The sequence below is a fragment of the Plecotus auritus genome (assembly GCF_963455305.1).
Source record: "Plecotus auritus genome assembly, chromosome: 7".
NCBI classification, from domain to species: domain Eukaryota; kingdom Metazoa; phylum Chordata; class Mammalia; order Chiroptera; family Vespertilionidae; genus Plecotus; species Plecotus auritus.
In genome coordinates, this window is record NC_137774.1 from 80,337,243 (window position 1) to 80,358,900 (window position 21,658).

The 21,658-nt window shown below is 46.8% G+C and overlaps 1 protein-coding gene across 5 annotated transcripts in view; it reads left to right on the top strand.

Moving 5' to 3' along the window:
• SNX29 (sorting nexin 29) overlaps positions 1-21,658 on the top strand; it is a 580,852-nt gene that overhangs the window by 389,255 nt on the left and 169,939 nt on the right. For all 5 annotated transcript variants that reach the window (XM_080678985.1, XM_080678988.1, XM_080678984.1 and 2 more), the window contains one exon: positions 5,670-5,810. In XM_080678985.1, the coding sequence (XP_080535111.1) occupies positions 5,670-5,810 (141 nt within the window). The remainder of the gene's footprint in view (positions 1-5,669; positions 5,811-21,658) is intronic.

The following is a 21,658-nucleotide window of genomic DNA, read 5'->3' on the forward strand; positions in this document are numbered from 1 at the left end:
AGAAGATTGACTTGAAGTGGCTTTTTATTGCTTGTTTTAAAAGAGAACTTGGTTTTGCAAGAGGTCAACTCTTTATATTGCTCCAAGGAATTATTATCTCTGTGGCTCGAGTAGAAGGAATTGGGCCCATCAAATTTAATTTGGATGGGAGAGCCAGAGAGAGAGAGAGTGTATGGGGGGGGGCGGATAGGAAGGAAGAAAGGAAGGGAGGGAGGAAAGAAGGATGGAAGGGAGAGAACACTAACAATTTGGTGCATAAATTCTTTCAATTTTTTAGTGAAGTAAGTACACAGTTGGGTTTAGTATAATTTAAAAGGAAAACTTAATTTGCATAGAACATTCTGCAATTTTGGATGCTAAAAGCATTGCAGTTGAGGGTGGAGCGGTCAGGTAATTTTGGGCCATCTTAATGGCGGTAGGTTAGGAGGGAGAGGCGTAAGTGAGAAGCACGACTGAAGACCGTCCTGAGGATAAGAGATCTGCCCGGGAAAGGGGCAGCGGGGCCTCCGGGATCTTGCAGGGCATTGCTGGCTTCCGGAGCCGTGGTTACTGCAGCAGCGTGCTGTCATAGAAAGCGCAGACCTGGTTCAAGTCCTTTATTCTCCAAGTGGACAATATGGGACGGGGAGGGGGTATTGGGCACACCAATCCATGGCTTGTAAAAGGAAGGGCTGACTAATGGTTTCTGAGCTCCTTTCTAACCCGACGTCCTTCCATTCTGAGTTCTTGAATGGCTACTGTCACCCACAACAGGAGCAACAACACAGAGAAAGTGGGGAGGCCAAAAGTGCTGTTTCTAGGACAGGACAGTTGGTCTGATCTGAATGTTTTATAGAAAGGCAGGAAAATTTTAAGAATTTAAGAAATTAAAGGATTTTAAGGAAAATGGGCACTCTCCTGGGTGCCACAGCAAGGGACGGAGCTGGAAGTAAGATGGCTATGATGACGTAAGAGCCCTCGAGCCATGGATATTTGTGTAGGAGGGAGGACCCGGGTAAGACCTCCCCTTTACAGGGTGGGCAGAAGAGGAGGTGCCCACATGGAAGGCCAAGGGGGACCACTGAAGAGCAGGAGGGGCTCAGGCATCCCCAGAGGGAAGCGCTGGCTCTTGACTGTGCCATGAGAAATGTAGAAGAATGCATCACATTGGAGATGCTGGCTTATATCACTATTAGGGGTTTTTAAGTAAGGTGTGTGTTGACATTCCCCGGTTGCAGGTTGCAACAGCCATTTATCATTGGAGATTTTATTCTCTGGGCTGTTCTTAACTCATGTAATTTCTAAAAATGCACTGATCCCTCTCCTGCTTCTGTTTGCCCTCGCAGGGTAGTTGCTGTGTGTCCCTGGAGGGTGTTAGGCCTGTAAAAAGCTGATGAGACAGCCCTCACATTTTGTCCCCCCAGAATGTTCTCTTGGGAGTTACAGCTTGATTAAAATAACAATGTTTTATGTCCCTGTTGTGTGAACCCATCTGAACATGACCTTCTATCCAGTCGGGCTGATCTCTGCCCCTCCCTCCTTCTCCAAATTAAGTTCCAACTCCTGCGTGTGGTGGTCTGTGTGCTTCTGTACCTGAATACCGTCCATGCCACCTTGGGAGGAGGTACTGGTAGTCAGCTCCATGTACACATAGTCAGAGGGAAGGAATACCTGTCTGTCTGACACCTACCTGTGCTTTTTGTGAGGGGTTCCCCAAATGCCCATCATCTTAGTCTACTTGGACTGCTATAACAAACTGCTGTAGATGGGGTGGCTTAAACAACAGACATTTATTTCTCACAGATCTGGAGGCTGGGAAGTCCAAGATGAAGGTGCTACAGATTTGGCATCTGGTGAAAATCTGTTTTTCCTGGTTCATGCATAGCCATCTTCTCACTTGTCCTCACGTGGCAGAAGTGGTGAGGGAGCTCTCGGAGTCTTATTTATAAGGGCACTAATCCCAGTCATGAGGGCTCCACCCTCATGACCTAATCACCCCCCGGAGGCCCCATCTCCTAATATCCTCACATTGGGTGTTAGGGTTTCAGTATAGGAATTTGGTGTCAGGGGTGGATGGGCACAAACATTCAGACCACAACACCTACTCCTTCGAATCAGGGAAGCTTTGGGACACTGGATTCCTGGGTCGCAGATGGTTAATACAGGGACTGGGGCTATTTGAAAACACTGCCCTTCTCCACACTCCATCTTGGATATGTTCGTGAAAAAAATAACAATAGTAAGGACTTTCCTAATATCAAGATCAGCGGTCAGCAAAGTTTTTTGTTTTGTTTTGTTTTGTTTTATAAAGAGCCAAAAACTAAATATTTTCAGCTTTCTAGGAGATAAGGTCTTTGTTGTTACCACTTGGTTCTGTCATGGTATTGCAGAAGCAGCTATAAGCAATCAGTAAGCAAATGGGTGGGGCGGGATTTGGCCCATAGGTTATAGGTTGCCTCTCCTGATCTAGATAATTAGTCTTGTGCATAGTGATCAGACAAGTGATTGAACTTGCCCCTCTGCGGGGCGGGGGGGGGGCGGGGGTGGAGATTTTTGGAGTTGTATAAGAATATGCTAGCAGATATAGTCATTCAAGATATATCAGACTAGAATTGTATCCAGCCACTAGTGCAAAGGCCCTTAACAAACTAGAAATAAATATTTGTTTTGTTAAAACATTTTTGAGACGATAGTCTAATAATTGGTGTAGTGAATCCAAAATGTCATCAGAGGCCCAAGGTTTTTCTGTCTTTTGGCTTCCCTTCTCATGACTTCCTCACGATCATCAAATGGCCTCTGGAGCTCCCGTCATCACATCTGTGTTTGAGAAGGAAGGCAAAAGACAGAGAGAAGAATAAAACAAACAACAAAAAATAAGGCACTTGTTGGCTGAGTCAGATTTCCTTAAGAACTTAGAATCCTCAAACAGTACTTTTTGTTTATATCTCATTAGCCACTCTTACCTGTGAAGGAGACAGGAAAATGTAGGTGTTTTTTGTGTGTGTTTTTCTGAATACATTGCTATCCCAAGAAATATTGGGGGGAAATGGATACTGGGTGGGCAGCGAGCACTTGCTATCACTCAGAAGGATTCAAAGAATGCCCCAAATATGCCAAGTCCCCTGAGCTCTGCCAGGCTTATTTGCTCACTGACTCAGTCTATGGAGATTGTGAGCCTGAAGCCCAGCTCTCCATACCTAGCCAGGCCCTTCCAGATGCTTTTGGGGGTCTAATGTGTACGTCACTGTTATAAATCAAATACTTGCGTAATTGTGATCACAGTCCTATCAGTCATCATAGCACTGGTTGGACACCCAGGGCCAAGAAACCCTTTGAGACATACCTTTTCCTCTTTGGGCAGCTTTTGCTGCTAGGAAGTTCTTCTCTACTGAAATATGTCTTCCTCTACTTTCTACGTGCTGGAAGTCTGCTTCCGGAATCACTGGAACAGGCATCTTGGTCTTTCCTCTTCTTCATTCGAGGTGTTTGGAGATCTCCACCTCCTCCATCCTGAGGCTCAGGTTATCATCCTCCAATGTCGTTTCTCTTTCTTCCGATAACTTGGTTGTAAATCATCTCATAAGGCCTAGTGCTTCTCAAGCTTTGAAGTGTGCATGAACCACTTGGGGTTCTTATTAAAATGCAGATCCTGAGTCAGTGCTCTGGGTGGAGCCTGAGAGGCTGGGTTTCTAACATCTTCTAATGTGATGCTGCTGCTACTGGTCCACAGACTACACTTTGAGTAGCAGGTGGTCCTGGGCCTTCCTGGATGTATTTCAGGTCATCTTTTAGCAGGTGGCATCCAAAACCTGACCAAGTTGCTCTGGTAGATTTAGGATAGACTTTTAACTCCTTTATTCTAGACATTGCCATTTACCTTTTAATGAGGTCTGAAGATTGCATGGTGTTTTGTTTGTTTGTTTTAATCCTTACCTGAAGGTACTTTTTCCGTTGATCTTTAGAGAGAGAGTGGTAAGGAAGGAGGAGGGTGGGGGAGAGAGAGAAACATCTATGTGAGAGAAAGACATCGACTGGTTGCCTCCAGTATGCACCCTGACCAGAGCCAGGGATTGGACCTGCTACCCAGGTGTGTGCCCTTGACCAGGAATCAAACCCATGACCCTTCTGTCCGTGGGCCAATGCCCTAACCACTGGGCTACCAGCCAGAGCTACATGGTCTTTTTTTTTTTTATATATAATACATTTTTATTAATTTCAGAGAGGAAGGGAGAGGGAGAGAGAGATAGAAACATCAGTGATGAGAGAATCACTGATCAGCTGCCTCCTGCATGTCCCCTACTGGGGATCGAGCCGGCAACCTGGGCATGTGCCCTTTGACTGGAATCGAACCCAGGACTTCAGTCTGCAGGCCGACGCTCTATCCACTGAGCCAAACCAGCGTGGCCTTTTTAATGGCTCTCCCACATTATTTACTTAGTTTGAATTTACTGAGACCTGTAAGTCTTTGTCCCTCAGGCTGCTGCTGGGCGCTCTCTCCCCCACCTTATACTTACGATGTTAGTTTTTTTAATTTTATGGCAGGTCCTGACATTGAACTTTGTGAATTTCATCACATTGGATTAGACTCATCCTTCAGGCCAGATGAAGGTCACTTGATATCTGTCATCCAGTGTATTTGATGTCTTGCTTAGCTTGGAGGCTTCTCCTAAACTCGATAGGCCTCTGTTTCTCCATCTAATTCCACTGGAAACTTCTATTCATTATTTGCAATTCTTTGGTTTAAGTCCTCCTTTCTCTGTCTTGTTCAAATATTGTGAGAGACCCTGATAGTCGCCTAACCAAACTGCAAGTGCATGATGTCAGCATCGAGGATGCTGGTGGTTTTCATGTGGAGGCAGAATTTATCATCACATTGAGATGCCTGTTTTTATGGTTAAAGAGGTCTTAAGATGTATATTGACATTTGCTGATTGCAAATTACATTAGCTATTTATCATCCAGACTTGACTCTCCGGGCTCTCTTTAACTCGTTTAATTTTTTAAATGCACGGATCCCTCTCCCACTTCTGTTTGCCCTCGCAGGGTCGTTGCTGTGGTTCCCTGGAGGGTGTTAGGCCTGTAAAAAGCTGATGAGACAGCCCTCACAATTTGTCCCCCCATAGTGTTCTCTTGGGAGTTACAGCTTGATTAAAATAATGATGTTTTGTGTCCCTGTTGTGTTTACCCATCTGAACATGACCTTCCATCCAGTTGGGCTTATCTCTGCCCCTCCCTCCTTCCCCAAATTGATTGGTGGTCTGCGTGGTCCCAGGCACAGCTGTGTTGTTTCTGTACCTGAATGCCGTGCACGCAGCCTCGGGAGGAGGTGCTGTTAGTCAGCTCCGTGTACGGATGAGGACACCCATAGCCAGAGAGGAGGAATAGACTCTCCCAGTAACTTGTCACTGCTGCAGTATGCATGTGACAGAAATACTACTAATGCATCGCTGAGATTAATTGGGGGAACGATATATAGTGTGTTGTTCCCATAACCTGCCTGATTCATCTTTCATATCCCCACGTGTTCACTAAGTAGTACTGAGTCCCTGCTCTGTGCCAGCACTGGGCAGCACTGGCCCGGGAGACAGATGTGGCCCCTGCACAGATGTAGGTGAGCACTGCCCAACGCCCACCCTTTGCAATGAACTTTTAAGAAAAGTCTCCATGTTTTTCTTTCCTTCTCTTGCCAGGTCTACATCCGGATAAAAGATGATGAGTGGAATGTCTATCGGCGGTACACGGAGTTCCGGAGTCTGCACCACAAGTTACAGAGCAAATACCCGCAAGTGAGAGCCTACAACTTCCCACCCAAAAAGGCCATTGGAAACAAGGTACCGTCCCTTGCAGAGCCAGGTGGCTTGGCACCGGTGCCCACATTGAGGCATACTTTCTTTTCCTTCAGTTTATGATTTAAACACACATGTGTTGCCGGGGTTCCGGGGCCTGGGGACCTGAAAGTGTGTGACCCACTGTGGGCTCTTGGCTTCATGCAGGGAGGAATTCAAGAGAGGGAAAGGGAAAGTGAGTGTTAGTGAAGCAGTGACACAGAGTGGCTGCTCCACAGGCAGAGCAGCCCCCCTAGTGGGGTTTACTTCTTTTATTGGGGCTCGCTGAATCGAGGGCTAGGGCATTCAATAAAGGGGAGGAATATTCAGGATTTTTCTGGAAAAGGGGTGGAGATTTCTTGGAAGAACCCATCAGCCATTTTGGGTCATCACATGGGCTTTCCCTTCTGATCATGTGCACAGGGTGTGTCGTTTAGGATGCTAACACATTACAGTGAGTGTATAGTGAGGCTAGGGGTCACCTCAAGGTGAAATTAGTCTCCGTGTTGGATCGAGCAGGTCTTCCGCTGGTTTTAAGCCATAAACCCTTTGGGGGTTAGGGTTACTGTCTGCTTGATAATCCCTGGAAGCCTTATTGGTTATAGCCGTTTCACCACATACCCTATCTCACATGCTCCTATAAGCACACAACTCCAAAGCTGGCTAATATAAGAAGAAATAAAAAAAGAAAGTGGTCACCCATAACTTCACCACCTAAAGACAATCACATCCTCTTATATCTCTAGGGACCGGGTTGGCAAACTTGTTCTCTAAAGGATCAGAGAGTAAATATTTCTGGCTTTGCAAACCACACCATTTCAGCTGAAAATACTCAACTCTGCCCTTGTAGTGTGAAAGCAGCCACAGTGTGGACACAACTGGGTGTGTCTGTGTGCCAATAAAACTTTATTTATAAGAATGGGTGGCAGCTGGATTTGGCCTGTGGGTCATAGTTTGTCTACCCCTATGCTGGACTAAGAAAATGTTTCCTAGTTCTTGTCCATGGTAGTTATGATATGTATTTGGACTTATGAGTGTGGTGTTATTTCCCAAGCAGAGCCTTCTCAAAAGAGCTTCTTTTATCCTAGGGCCACTGCCCTCGTGAGGCTTAACCATTTATAAGGACATGATTTGTGTCTCACCCAGGTACCCTGGAGAAGGGAGGTGCTGGCCTCTTTAGGTTTGCTGTTTGATTAGTTTTCATTCATTCAGCAAGTGTTTATTGAGCACCGATCATGTGTCCCAGTGCAGGAGGCAAGAGCCCAGCACTTCAGAGGACAGGCCCGGGCTTAGCGTAAGGCCCTGATGAATGTCTGTTCTGGTCCGTTGCTTAGAGTGGCAGTTCCCCATCTTGGCTGCACTTTGGATCACTTGGGGAGTTTTAAAAACTACTGGGTGGCTCAGTTGGTTGGAGCATTGTCTCCTGCACAGGGGGTGGGGTGAGGGGGTGGGGTCGATTCCTGGTCAGGATGTATGCAGAAGGTCGCCAATCAATGTTTCTCTCACATTGATGTTTTTCTCTCTCTCCTTTCCTCTCTCTAAATGTCAATTTAAAAAAAAAAAAAAAGATTTTTTTAAAGGACTGATATTCACTTATCCCCCAGCCCCATTCTGATTTAATTCATCTGGAGGGAGGTCTGGGTCCCGAGGGGTTTAAAAGCTCTCTCTGTAATTCCAACATGCAGCCAAGCCTGGGAGTCAAGTAGGCGATGGAGATGCTTCGGCAATCGCAGTGTATTCATTAGCTTGGCAGGATAGTTCACTCAGACGAGGTAAGGTCATGACCCTTCTCAGGACCTGTGAGAAATTGGGCCCTGTGTAAGAGGGGTTCCTCCACTACCATGGTTCTCAAAGTAGGGACAGCATCACCTGGGAGCTAGTTAGAAATACAGATTGTCAGGCTCCACCCAGACCTACAGAAATATGAGCTTTGAGCTGAGACCCAGACATCTGGGTGGGGCTGGTCCTTGAGGATGTGTGAGAACCACGAGCCGTCTTGTCCTGACCAAGCCGTGTGGCAGATTCCACATGCGACCGATTTCCTAGTTTCTCTCTTGAAGAAGTGGCTTGCTAGGATTTCCTTTCTTCCCCCCACCCCTTTTTTTTGGAATTAATTTTTTTTTTTTTACTTACAGTTGATACTCAATATTATATTACTTTCAGGTATATAGCATCGTGGTTAGACATTTGCCTTATAACTTACAAAGTGATCGCCCTGATAAGTCTAGTACTCACCTGGCCCCATACATGGTTATTGCAACATTATTAACTATATCCCTACGCTGTACTTTGCATCCCTATGACTGTTTTGTAACTGCCAATTTGTACATCTTAACCTCATCCCCCTAACCCCTTCTCATGCAAGCATCAGTCTGTTCTCTGAGTTTGTTTCTGTTTTGTGTGTCATTTATTTTAATTACACGTATAAGTAAAAGTATATGGTGTTTATCTTTCTCTGTCTGACTTATTTCACTTAGCATAATACCCTCTAGGTCTATCCATGTTGTCACAAATGGCAAGGTTTCGTTCTTATTTATATCTGAATAGTAGAATTGTATATATGTACCACATTTTCTTTATCCATTCCCCTCCCTTCAGTGAAGCTCTGTTTACAAATAAATGAGCTTGGGAATTGGAGGTACCATGGACACTTAGGTCACTTTCATATCTTGACTATTGTAAATAATGCTGCAATGAATATAGGGGTGCATATATCTTTTTGAATTAGTCTTTTGGCTTACTTCAGATAAATACCCAGATGTGGGATTGCTGGGTCATATGGTAGTTCTATCTCTAATTTTTTGAGGAATCTCCATACTGTTTTCTTTTTTAAAAAATAGTATTTATTAAATTGATTGAGGTGACCCTTGGTCAACATGAACATATAGGTTTCATCTGTGCCTTTCTGTGTTACAACCACCATCCTGTTTTCTATAGTGGCTGTACCAGTTTACAATCCCACCAACAGTGCACAAGGGTTCCCTTTCTCTACGTCTTCTCCAACACTTGTTTGTTGATTTATTGATGACAGCCATTCTGACAGGTCTGAGGTGATATCTTATTTTGGTTTTAATGTGCATTTCTCTGGAGTTCCTTTCAACTTTATCTTAGAAAACCAGAGCAAGAGTTTCCATAACCCACTCTCAACACTTGGAAGTTCCATAGGGAAAGCTGTTACCGACTGTCATGTTTACATATTCATAGATTTTGTTGTTTAAACTAGATAAGAAATCTGATCACATAGGACCTGTTATATCTTAATTTAAAAAGTTATAGAGCAGTTTATCTCAAGCCCAAAATTAATCTGTCATTCCATTTTTTTTTCTGTTGAAGAAAAGTGGAGTTGAGCCCATAAAAATGGAAGACTTAAAAATTCCACACTTCTTCATAGCAAGGAGTACAATAATTCTTATGAAAAGAGGGGAGGGAATTATATACTGATTTAATCTAATGACTCGTAGGCTCATACAAATCTTGGGACCCATCCAGAATGTCTTAAAATGTCATAAAACAAAACCCTGCCTAACCATCCTATTATCATTATAAGACATTCTCACTTGCAGAAAGCATTGCCCTGAAGCAGCCCTCCCATGACCCTCCTTCAGGGCTGGCCTGTCTGCAGCTTGCTGAGGGAAATCAGTCCCAGGCTGCCCTGGGCCACTCACATGGTGAAAATGTCCTGCATTGTGTGGTCACTTCCTGTGGCTGCTGTCACACATGGCCACACAGGTATGGTCCAAAACAACACAGATTTATTATCTCAAAGTTCTGGCGGTCAGAGGCCCAAAATTGGTCTCACGCGGCTCAAATCAAGGTGTCGGCGGGGCTGCCTTCCTTCCAGAGGCTCCGGGGAGAATCTGTTCTTGCCATTTTTAACTTCCGGAGGCCCCTACATTCCTTAGCTGCGGGCCTCCTGTGTTGCCACAGCTGCAGTCACATGGCGGGCCTCTGCCTCGGCCTCTGCCAGCATGGTCACGTCCCCTTCTCAGACTCTGGCCCTCGTCCTCTTTTGAGGACCCTGTGGATCACCCAGAGAATCATGGTCAACTCCTGTCTCAAGATCCTGAACTTCATCACACCTGCAAAGTCCCTTTTGCTTCCTAGGTTAAAGTTCTCACAGGTTCTGGGGTTAGGAGGGGGCCCTCGTTGGGGGCACACATTGCTGAATGCTTTCCTGAAGTGACTCCCTCCCCACCTTGTAGCTCCTCAAGCCCATAGTTAGGCAAAGCAAACCTACCAAGAACCCCACCAATCCTAAGGACCCTGGGGGCCTGCCTCAGGTTTAGTGGGCTGCAGCCTGGCTGAAATTAAGGAATTTTGGACGAGCCTGAAGCAGTCTGCTGTCCTGGGCCAGAAACGGGGTCTGCGAGTAGGTGTCCCCTGAGGTGGGTCATCCTCATCCTCACTTCAGATTCTCAAGGACAAAGACTGACTTTGAGGAGCTGTGGATTTCTTCCTGTGAAATCAGTGCCACTAGGGCAGCGCCTCCCCCAACCTTCCCCTCCCTTCAGTGCAGCTCTGTTCACTAATAAATGAGGTTGGGAAGGAGAGGCACCATCTTGCTGGGCTGGCCAGTGAGGACGGGTGGTACTAAGGCTGCAGCAGGTTCTCGACGAGGTCTGTGGTCCTGCTCCTGGTATCGGGGGGAGGGGGGGTTGCCAGTTTCCTCAGCTGCCCAGGAACCTGACAGCTCTGGGGCCTCTGCCGCCTGCAGCAGCCTGTGCAGCCCCTTAGCCTGTAATTGGCTGGTCGTGCCATGATTGTGCTTTGATGCTCTTCCCCAGCATTCATTACGACATACCCGCTTCCTTTAAGTACACATTGGCTGCTGCCCAGCACAGGTCTGAGGGTCCAGCTGATTCCCAAGTGCAGACTGAGTCAGAATGCAGGACTTCAGCGCCCAGTGGAGGCTGCCTGAACTCTGCTAAGAGATCAAGCTTGTGCTGCCCCAGCGGGCCCAATAGCTTGGGATACCTGCTTTGATACCCTGAGGGCAGGTTTTCTGAAGCGCTTCTATTCTAAATTGGACCAGGAAAACCTACCAGGTCAGAATCTTCCCTTTGATTGAGTAACTTCAAGAGTGATGCACTTGCGCTTGGACCATTAAGGCATGTCCACATGATATCTTTGGGGACTGAGTTATAGATCCCTTGTTACTCTAAACCTTGGACCCATTCAATGAGTCACTCCAGAATCCACAGGCCTGGACAGTACCCAAGGACATATTAAATGTAGGTTAGCCTTTTTAAATTCATCAGATGAGTATCTTTCTAGCCTGAATTTCTAGATATTTCCCCAGTGATGCCAATTACGGAAATAAAATGTGATCTCAACTCGTTTGAACTTTTTGATCACATTAGCATGTTGCATAGTTTGTGGATTCAGGGCCTGTCTTTACCAAAGCATTGCTTTTTGCCTTGCTAGGCCATGCATGTGTTTACTTGTAAATGCTCTGATGCCCAGAGCACTCGCTAGAAATGGCCATGCCCTCACATACCACATCACGCCCAAATCTTGTTAGAATAGTTACCTGAATATCCTCCACCACTTGATGAAGTTTATTCCTTTGTAGCTGAGTCAAGCCACAGTAGTCGTATATTAAAGTTACTCATTGCTCAGCTGATGTGGTTCAGTGGTTGAGCATCACCCTATGAAGCAGGAGGTCACAGGTCCATTCCCAGTCAGAGCACTGCCCGGGGTTGCGGGCTTAATCCCCAGTAAGGGGCATGCAGAAGGCAGCCAATCAATAATTCTCTCTCATCATTGATGTTTCTATCTCTCCCTTCCTCTCAAAATAAAAAATATCCATATTTTAAAAGTTACTCATTAATGTTTAAATATCACAGACATAGGGCTTATCTCAGCCAGGATAGGCTTGGTTAGGCTGACTTAACAAATTACTCAGGCTCACACTTCGTGTCCGCCGTGGTTAGCTGGGAGCTCCACTCATGGTGTCGGAGGCCCGGGCTGCTGGAGGCTCCTGTCTGTGTGCTGAGCAGGAGCAGGGGCCACAGGCCGATCAGATACTGGTTCTTCAGGCTCTGTCTGGAAATGACATGCCAATTCCACTCTTATGTCATTGGTCAAAGCAAGCTACAGGGCCATGCCCAATGCCAAGGGGCAGAGGAGTCCACTCCTACCCTGTCGGAGAAGGAGAACCAGCATCTTCACCATCAGCTCTCATGACCTGACCTCCACCCTGGGCGGGGCACTTCTCTTGAGCCACATTACCGAGCAGGATTGAGATGATGAGAGAGTAGAGCTCCACAAATCCAAGTGCTGTGGTCTCTGCTTCCCTCCTTCCATGCTTAGATGTCCTATCCAAGCCACTGTCATCTCTGCCCTTTTCCACTCCTGCCTGACCAGCAGTCTGCTTCCTGCACTGTAGCCACAGTGCTGTCTGCATACATAAATCAAGTTGCGTCACTATTGATTAAACCCTCCAGTGGCGCCGTGGCAGTTAAATCCACAACTCTACTGCAGCCTGCGAGGTGTCCCTGACTGCCCTCCACACCCTCCCACCTTATCTCATGCCCCAATCCTCTCCCTCCACACCAGCCACACTGACCTAACACTTCCATGCTATTCCCTCTGCTAGGAATGGCTTTCCCCATCTCTGCAGGGACAGCTCCTCCAGCTCCGCCCCTTCAGTCATTCTCTGGCCCACTCGTTTTTATTTTTCTCCTAGCGCATCCAATGAATTGAGACGTTTATTGTGTGCTTGAGTGTTGTCTGCCTCTGCACTGGAACAGAAGTTCACAAAGCGGGGCCTGTCTGTGTCTGTTCACTGCCCTCTCCCCAGCTCTAGAACAGTCCCTGGATGCTCATGGCCTGAATGATCGAATAAATGAACAGAAATCAAGTGGAAAAGTTTCCCTTTTATTTCCTTCTTCCATTCACTGAGTTCTCAGCACAAATTCAATAATATCTAAATTCCAAAAGTGAGCAGAATAATTTCCAGGTGACTTGGGAGTTGTTCTCATTCCAGTGTTGAGTGAACACTTTTTGCAGAATGGGCAGGTGGCCGCGAGCCTCTGGAGACAGGAGAGAGGGCTCTCTAGGAGTTGCCTGGCCGGTTGCCTGTCCAAATGGACATTGCCAGCATGGGGCTTAAGTAAAAACCTCCTTTTCTTTTTCTTTTTCTTTTTTTTGACTGCAAGCTCTTTTTTTTATTATTATTTTTTAATTTAATAAATATTTATTGTTCAGGTTATTACAGCTGTTCCTCTTTTTTCCCCCATAGCTCCCCTCCACCCGGTTCCCACCCCACCCTCTGCCCTTACCCCCCACCCCCGCCACTGTCCTCATCCATAGGTGTACGATTTTTGTCCAGTCTCTTCCCACACCCCCCACACCCCTTTCCCCCCGAGAAATGTCAGTCCACTCCCTTTCTATGCCCCTGATTCTATTATATTCACCAGTTTATTCTGTTCATCAGATTTTTTTATTCACTTGATTTTTAGATTCACTTGTTGATAGATATGTATTTGTTGTTCATAATTTTTCTCTTTACCTTTTCCTTCTTCTTCCTCTTCTTAAAGAATACCTTTCAGCATTTCATATAATACTGGTTTGGTGGTGATGAACTCCTTTAGCTTTTTCTTATCTGTGAAGCTCTTTATCTGCCCTTCAATTCTGAATGATAGCTTTGCTGGGTAGAGTAATCTTGATTGTAGGTTCTTGCTATTCATCACTTTGAATATTTCTTGCCACTCCCGTCTGGCCTGCAAAGTTTCTGTTGAGAAATCAGCTGACAGTCGTATGGGTGCTCCCTTGTAGGTAATTAACTGTTTTTCTCTTGCTGCTTTTAATATTCTCTCTTTGTCTTTTGCTCTTGGCATTTTAATTATGATGTGTCTTGGTGTGGTCCTCTTTGGATTCCTTTTGTTTGGGGTTCTGTGCACTTCCTGGACTTGTAAGTCTATTTCTTTCACCAGGTGGGGGAAGTTTTCGGTCATTATTTCTTCAAATAGGTTTTCAGTATCTTGCTCTCTCTCTTCTTCTGGCACCCCCATAATTCTGATGTTGGTACGCTTGAAGTTGTCCCAGAGGCTCCTTACACTATCTTCATATTTTTGGATTCTTTTTTTTTTTTTTTGCTTTTCCGGTTGGGTGTTTTTTCCTTCTTTGTATTTCAAATCTTTGACTTGATTCTTGTGATCCTCTAGTCTGCTGTTAGATCTCCTTATAACATTTTTTATTTCAGTCAGTGTATGTTTAATTTCTAGTTGGTCCTTTTTCATATCCTCCAGGGTCTCGCTAAATTTATCGGCCTTTCCTAGAAAATTCTTGAAAAACCTTATAACCGTGGTTTTGAACTCTATATCCAGTCGTTTGCTTTCCTTCATTTCTTTCATTTGTGATCTGTTTCTTTGTCTCCACATTTTGGCTGCTTCCCTGAGTTGATAGAGTGGCTTTGTGTGCTAGGTGTCCTATAGGGCCCAGTGGCTCAGCCTTCCCAGTTACCTGAGGTGGACACTCTTGGTGCACCCTTTTGTGGGCTGTGTGCACAGTCTTGTTGTAGTTAAGCCTTGATTGTTGTTGGTATCACTGGGAGGACTTGATCTCCAGGCCAATTGGCTGTGAGGATCAGCTGTGTCTATGCTGGGAGAACTTCTGTGCTGGAGACACCCTTATGAGACAAGACTTGCAAAAGCCTCTGTAGAGCTCAGCTTGGATGGGGCGGAGTCTCAGGGCGGAGCAGACAGCATTGGTTTCCCATCAGCCCTGCCCTAATAGGCCCCTGTGTCTCAGTGTCCCATGGTAATCGCTGCAAGCACCTCTGAGAGAAAGCCGCCCTCGAGTTCCGCCCACTGCCAGACAGTCCAGTTTCTCCCCGAATGAGTCTGGGTCCCCAGAGTCTCACCCAGAACTGGAGTTCAGCGCAGTTGGGAGCTTTTGTCTCTCTCCCGCTTGAGAAAACCAGCCGCGCACTCAGTTGCCAGTCCTCTCCACGCATGTGTCTCAGTACTTCTCCTCCTGCAGCTCCTCTGAGTCTCAGTGTGCTTTTCTCTTTCCTTCTAGTTGTAGAATTTCCACTCAGCCAGCCTTCCTGTGGTTCTGGAATGTGTCCGTTTTGTCTTTTAGTTGTAGTTTTGAAATTGTTGTGCGAGGCAGCAGTTTAGGTGTTTACTTATGCCGCCATTTTGGTTTCTCTTGACTGCGAGCTCTTCAAAAGCCTCATTTTCAATGATGCTACTAAACTCGTACATTATTGCTCTGGAGCAAATGAGGATCGAGAGACTGTCATTCCTTCTTAGGCTAATGACACCGGTCTCCCAAAGTTCATCTGGCATTAAGGCAAGGAGATCACTTCGCACCCTGGGCCACAGGTAACGCAGCTTGTTGGAGAAATTATGCATTAAACTCTCATTAAAAACTCATGCACTAGTGTGTGGCGAGGAACTGACGGGCACTCACTGAGCCATGGAGAGCGCCTTTGCCGCTCCCTGGGAATCACCGATTTAAATGCAGCCCCGGGGGAGGCCGGACCTCAGCAGTAGAGGGTGCGCACAGATGGCAGTGAGAACCAGTGGCATCCAGAAAAATGCTAAAGCTGACTGACTTTTCCACTTGGAAAACATGTCCAGCGTTCATGGGCACGGTGCTGGGGATAGAGGTTACAGAGATGATTTGAAGTTCGTAGACTTGTAGGAAGAAAGACAAGGGAATCAGTTCTACAGAGATGATTTGAAGTTCAAGGTCTTGCAAGGAGAAAGGCAAGGGAATCAGTTCTCCTGGAGGGTCCCCTGTGCTCTGTAGGAGCAGAAGCGGGGAGGCATAGTTGCTTTCTGCAGGAGGGAAATGCTTACGGGGCCAGCCAGAGCCTGAGTTCTCTCCAGGTGGGGCAGCAGGCTCAGCTCAGGGACACCCTTTCCTTCTGTGCACCTGTTTTCCTCTGTGCATCTTACATTAGTTTCCTATTGCTGCCAGCACAAATGACCAGAAACCTAGTGGCCTCAAACGGTGTGTATTTGTCACCTTCTAGGTCAGTGGGTCAGAGGTCTGCCTGGGGTCTCCCTGGGTAAAGCCAGGGTGTCAGCAGGGCTGTGTGCCTCCTGGAGGCTCCAGGAGAGTCTGCTTCCTGGCCTTCTCCAGCTTCTGGCGGCTTCCTGCATTCCTTGGCTCGTGGCCCCTTCCTCTGTCTTCATTGCTGAGTCTTTCTGACCATTCTGTGGTCACAACTTTCTCTGACCACACAGCGAAGTCATATCCCACACATTTAAGAAATATGAGTGGATTGGGCCACTCTCATACCCCAGGATGGTTTCGCCAACCTAAGGCCCTTAACTCAGTCACCTCTGCCAAGTCCCCTCTGCCATGTGAGGTAACGTGCATAGGTCCTGGGGAGCAGCCTGTGACTGTCTTTAGGGAAGAAGTTATTCTGCTGACCTCATGGCTCTCTTTCCTTATCTCACTCACAAATGAGGAAACGGGGGCACAGAGAGGTGAAGGGACTTGTCGAAGGCCCTCTCGCTTGGCCCTGTCCAGGCTGATGTGTAGGCCTAGGCAGGTGGTCTGCAGAGCGCCAGCCCCCACCTTTCACACACGGAGACCTGCACAGAGCACCCTGGGGAATGGGTGAGAAGATTATTTAAGCCATTGCCCAGCTGATAGACATTTCTGTTGCCTCCATGAGGCAGTTCTGCAACCTCACGGTGTGGAAGTTGGGTGAAACCAGGCCCTGAGATTGCCTCTCCTTCTATTGAACCATCCACCCCTCACACCACCTACTCTCTCTCAGGGGCCATGTTCAGAGCTAGGAGCTGCAGCCTCCCCCTACTCCTCTACCCCAGTCCCATCAATCTGCAGGCCTATGAAGTTCCCTGGTAAACCTAAGCATTCGTTCATTTATGCATTTATTCATTAGCAGGATTTTGTCAACTCTGAGAGTAAAAAATGAAAAGCAGAAAAGGAAAGAAAGGAAGGTTCCTACTGCTTCACTTGCTCTGTGGCCTTGAGCAAGTTATTTGATCTCTGTGTGCCTCAGTTTCCCCTTCTATATACCAGGGATGGGCTGGTAATGAGATGGAGCATGTCCTTAAAGGATGCTGGGACACCAAGCCCGGGTAGTGGACAAGCCTGACATGGGTGGTCCATCCAGAACTCTCCCACCCTACATTTCTGTGTGCAGAATCATGTGCCCGGCCTGTCACACACCCCGGAGGCTCTGTGTTCATTTCTCATCAGGCAATCTTGTCAAGCCCCATTTAAAATGTCTTAGAGCAAACCAGGTTCGGAGGCTGTGAGCATCCTGCCCAAGATCCCATAGCTTGTATGAGGAATTGAGTAAGACTGTGCTAATCCATCTGGGCGTCTGCCCCTTGGTTGAGAAGCCCCATAGTCCACACCCAAGTCTGGGAGCTGGTAACGCAGCAGGTCACACATGACTACACGTTTCTATATGGGATTCTGCCAGAAACACCCTCATATGGAAGACGACCCAGAAGACAGTGCCAGACCCCCGCTCACCTGCTTGGAACGGAGACATGGGGAGCTCAGACACCATCCCCTGAAGATGAAAGTTTTCCAGAGAGGAAGTTGGGAGATCACAGAGCTTCAACTGAAGGAAGCCAGAAACCCAAGCTCATTCCTGATCTGACACTCTGCCAACCACTGTGTAAATGGTACTTAATGTATTAAACAAGGAGGAGAGAGAAATCGGGCTCATTATACATCGCATATTTGTATTTCTCTTTAATATGGTAAAAGCCTGTAAGATATTTGCCAGGAGAGCAGTTGCTAAAGTCATCTTGCCAGAAAAATCATCCCGGGAGAGACAGTGGCACACCTCGGGCCTGGAATGTGTGTACATGCATCTGTGTGTATCTGTATTTAATGTGTGGGGCCTTCTCGGGAGGACTTTTTATAATATCAAGTTAATATCCAATAAAAAAATCAGCCATTTTATAAAAAAACAACCCGGGGCCACACCTGGAACTGTCTCTGCTGCTCTGCTCCCCCGCTGAGTGTTTCTGTGTGAAGCACAGGGAGGCCTCTTGGTGGTCTCGGGTCACAGACCTTCAGGTCCCACCTCCTGCAGGCAGCCTTCCCTCAACTCAGAGTGGTAGCTGTCCTTCCTCCAGGTTCCTTTCTCGTACTCTCTTGGCTGCTTGATACACAGTTCTCTCTCTCCCATTTCCCCATCAGTTAGAGAGCAGGACCAGGCCTGTGGAGTCTTTGTCTTTTCAGCATCTCACACAGTGCCTGGAGCATAGTAGGTGCCGAGTAAAATGTGTTTGATGAACAAATGAACTCAAGCTATATAGACATTGCTGTGTGGCATCAGGGTACCAATTCCACCCTCCCCAGTTCTCTTCATTACCTTAACTTGTTCGATAATTGTTCATGGGAAGATGCTCAGGCCCTACCTACACAGTGGATACCGACAACACTGCAAACATTTGCAGGAGGTTCTACAAAGGCTTTGCATTAGCCATGCCTGGTGACAAAGACGAGTTCTTTGACACAGCTGGGTTCTGGCTTTCCCGATTCACCAACCAGAACTGGCCCACTCCCCTTGCTTCCCGCATCTCAGGCTGAGCAGGAGGCCTCCAGTGAAGCAGTGTTGAACCCATCGGCTGGAAATTGACATGAATTATAAGACACTTGACTCTCTGCTGGGCATGAAATGTTGTCCAAAATATTTCTGAGCTGTTAAGTTGCTTGTGTGTCATTATTTAACCTCTCCTAGCTCTGAAGGCCTTCTGAATATACTTAACATTACATCTGTTTTTCCCTCTTGCTTTTGGACAGCTGATTAAAATCACCACCCGGAAGAGTCCTTCTCAGCTCTTACTCTCTTCTTAAATAATTGAGAATAATTGCTACCTTCCCCTTTAGTACTCCCATTAATATCGAGAGTTATGTATTGCAATCTTGGTTCATCTAAGCAAGCTAGACGAAGACATCTTCAGTGTCTCAGGCTGCCGCCCTTTTGGTTACTTTCCTATTACCAGGTCTCTGGGGTGCAGACCCCCTCGTGTATGGTGGAAGCGGTCCCCTCCCCCTGACCTTCTCTGAAGCTTGGTGGTTCCCACACGTTTCTGGGAGCCATGCAGTATAGCTTCTCTATTGCCAGAGGCCCAAAGGTTAAGAGTGTGGGCTGTGGCATCTCACTGGCCTCACTCTAGGTCCTGTCACTGCAGCACTGGCTGTGTGTGACCTCTGACAAGTCCCCCAGCCTCTGCGATGCTGTCGTTCCAGCTGCCACCTGGGGCACGGGCGCTGACATCACGGGCTCTTGTGACAATCCAATGAGATGCTGTAAGTTAGCTGTTGAGCATGGCACTGGCATATCCAGAACCCTCCAGTGCTAGCTTAAGTAACAGGTCAATAGAGACGCCTCCTAATTTGGTCTCCGTTCTTTTTTTTTTTTTTTTTAATAATTCTTTATTCAGATTATTACAATTGTTTCTCCTTTTTCCCCCCATAGCTCGCCTCCACCCGGTTCCCACCCCACCTTCTGCCCTTACCTCCCCCCCACTGCCCTCATTCATAGGTGTATGATTTTTGTCCAGTCTCTTCCTGAACCCTCCCTACCCCTTGCCCCCTGAGAATTATCAGTCCACTCCCTTTCTAAGCCCCTGATTCTATTATATTCACCAGATTATTCTGTTCCTCAGGTTTTTAATTCACTTGATTTTTAGGTTCACTTGTGATAGATATGTATTTGTTGTTCATAATTTTTATCTTTACTTTTTTCTTCTTCCTCTTCTTTAAGAATACCTTTCAGCATTTCATATAATACTGGTTTGGTGGTGATGAACTCCTTTAGCTTTTTCTTATCTGTGAAGCTCTTTATCTGCCCTTCAATTCTGAATGATAGCTTTGCTGGGTAGAGTAATCTTGGTTGTAGGTTCTTGCTATTCATCACTTTGAATATTTCTTGCCACTCCCGTCTGGCCTGCATAGTTTCTGTTGAGAAATCAGCTGACAGTCGTATGGGTGCTCCCTTGTAGGTAATTAACTGTTTTTCTCTTGCTGCTTTTAATATTCTCTCTTTGTCTTTTGCTCTTGGCATTTTAATTATGATGTGTCTTGGTGTGGTCCTCTTTGGATTCCTTTTGTTTGGGGTTCTGTGCACTTCCTGGACTTGTAAGTCTATTTCTTTCACCAGGTGGGGGAAGTTTTCGGTCATTATTTCTTCAAATAGGTTTTCAGTATCTTGCTCTCTCTCTTCTTCTGGCACCCCCATAATTCTGATGTTGGTACGCTTGAAGTTGTCCCAGAGTCTTCTTACACTATCATCAACTTTTTGGATTTTTTTTTCTTTTTGCTTTTTCGGTTGAGTGTTTTTTGCTTCTTTGTATTTCAATTCTTTGACTTGATTCTTGTGTTCCTCTAGTCTGTTGTTGGGTCTCTGTATAATATTTTTTACTTCAGTCAGTGTATGTTTAATTTCTAGTTGGTCCTTTTTCATATCTTCGAGGGTCTCGTTATATTTACCGGCCTTTTCTAGGATATTCTTGAAAAGCCTTATAACCGTGGTTTTGAATTCTATATCCAGTCATTTGTTTTCCTCCATTTCTTTCATTTGTGATCTGTTTCTTTGACGCCGCATTTTCACTGCTTCCCTGAGTTGGTAGGGTAGCTTTGTGTGCTAGGTTTCCTGTATGGCCCAGTGGGTTGGCCTCCCCAGTTAACCTGAAGTGGACACTCTTGGTGCACCCCTTTGTGGACTGTGTGTACAGCCTTGTTGTAGTTAAGTCTTGATTGTTGTGGGTATCACTGGGAGGAATTGACCTCCAGGCCAGTTGGCTGTAAGGATCAGCTGTGTCTACGCTGGGAGAAGTTCAGTGCTGGAGACAGCCTTATAGGATTAGACTTGCCAAATTGCAATAGCCTCTGTGCTCAGCTTGGATGGGGTGGAGTCTCAGGGCGGAGCAGACAGTCTTGGCTTCCCGTCAGCCTTGCCCTTGCATGCGTGCGCCTCCAGACCTCTGCCTTTCCCGGCTCCCAAGTCTCCGCCCGAGAGTCCAGATTCCCCCCACAAGAGCGTGGGTCCCCAGGGGCTCACCTGGAACTGGGGTTCAGTGCATTCAGAACTGGGGTTCAGTGCAGTCAGGAGCTTCCGACTCCCTTCTGCTAGGGAAAGCCTGTGGCAACCTCCGCAGCCTTTGTGCACACTGGCGCGCACCTCCAGACCCCTGCCCGCCGGGGTTCCTCCGGGTCTCCCCCGGGTCTCCGAGTCTCCAGGTGCCTTTCTCTCTACCTGACAGTCCAGACTCCCCCTGTATGAGCCTGGGTCCACGGGGTTTCACCCGGGACTGGGGTTCAGTGCAGTCAGAACTGGGGTTCAGTGCGGTCAGGGGCTTCCTTCCCCCTTCCGCCAGAGAAAGTCAGCCAGGCTCTCAGCCGCCCTTCCTCTCTGCGCGCACAAAGACCCTTTGCCGTACCTCCAATTCTCTGTGAGCTTTTCTCTTTCCTTCTAGTTGTAGAATTTTCACTCAGCCAGCTTTCCTGTGGTTCTGGATGGTGTCCGTTCTGTCTTTTAGTTGTAGTTTTGAAATTGTTTTGTGAGGCAGCAGTTTAGGTGCTTACCTATGCTGCCATCTTGGTTTCTCCTCTGGTCTCTGTTCTTTTGTCATTTGTGGTAACTTTTATATATGCCTGCTACTCTCTTCTTCCCTTCATTTCTCTCATCGTTTGGGTGGTGGGTTTTATCTCTTCCCCCCTTGTTCGCTTACTTCTTAAATCCAAGTATAACATGCCTCCAATCTTCAGTGTACAGCTTGATGGATTTTCACAAAATGAACACAGCTACAAAAACAGCATGGGGCCCCAGAAGCAGGCCATTGGCAGAGCTCCAGCCTCCTCTCGTCACTCTCTCCCCGCTAGGGCTCCACTATCCT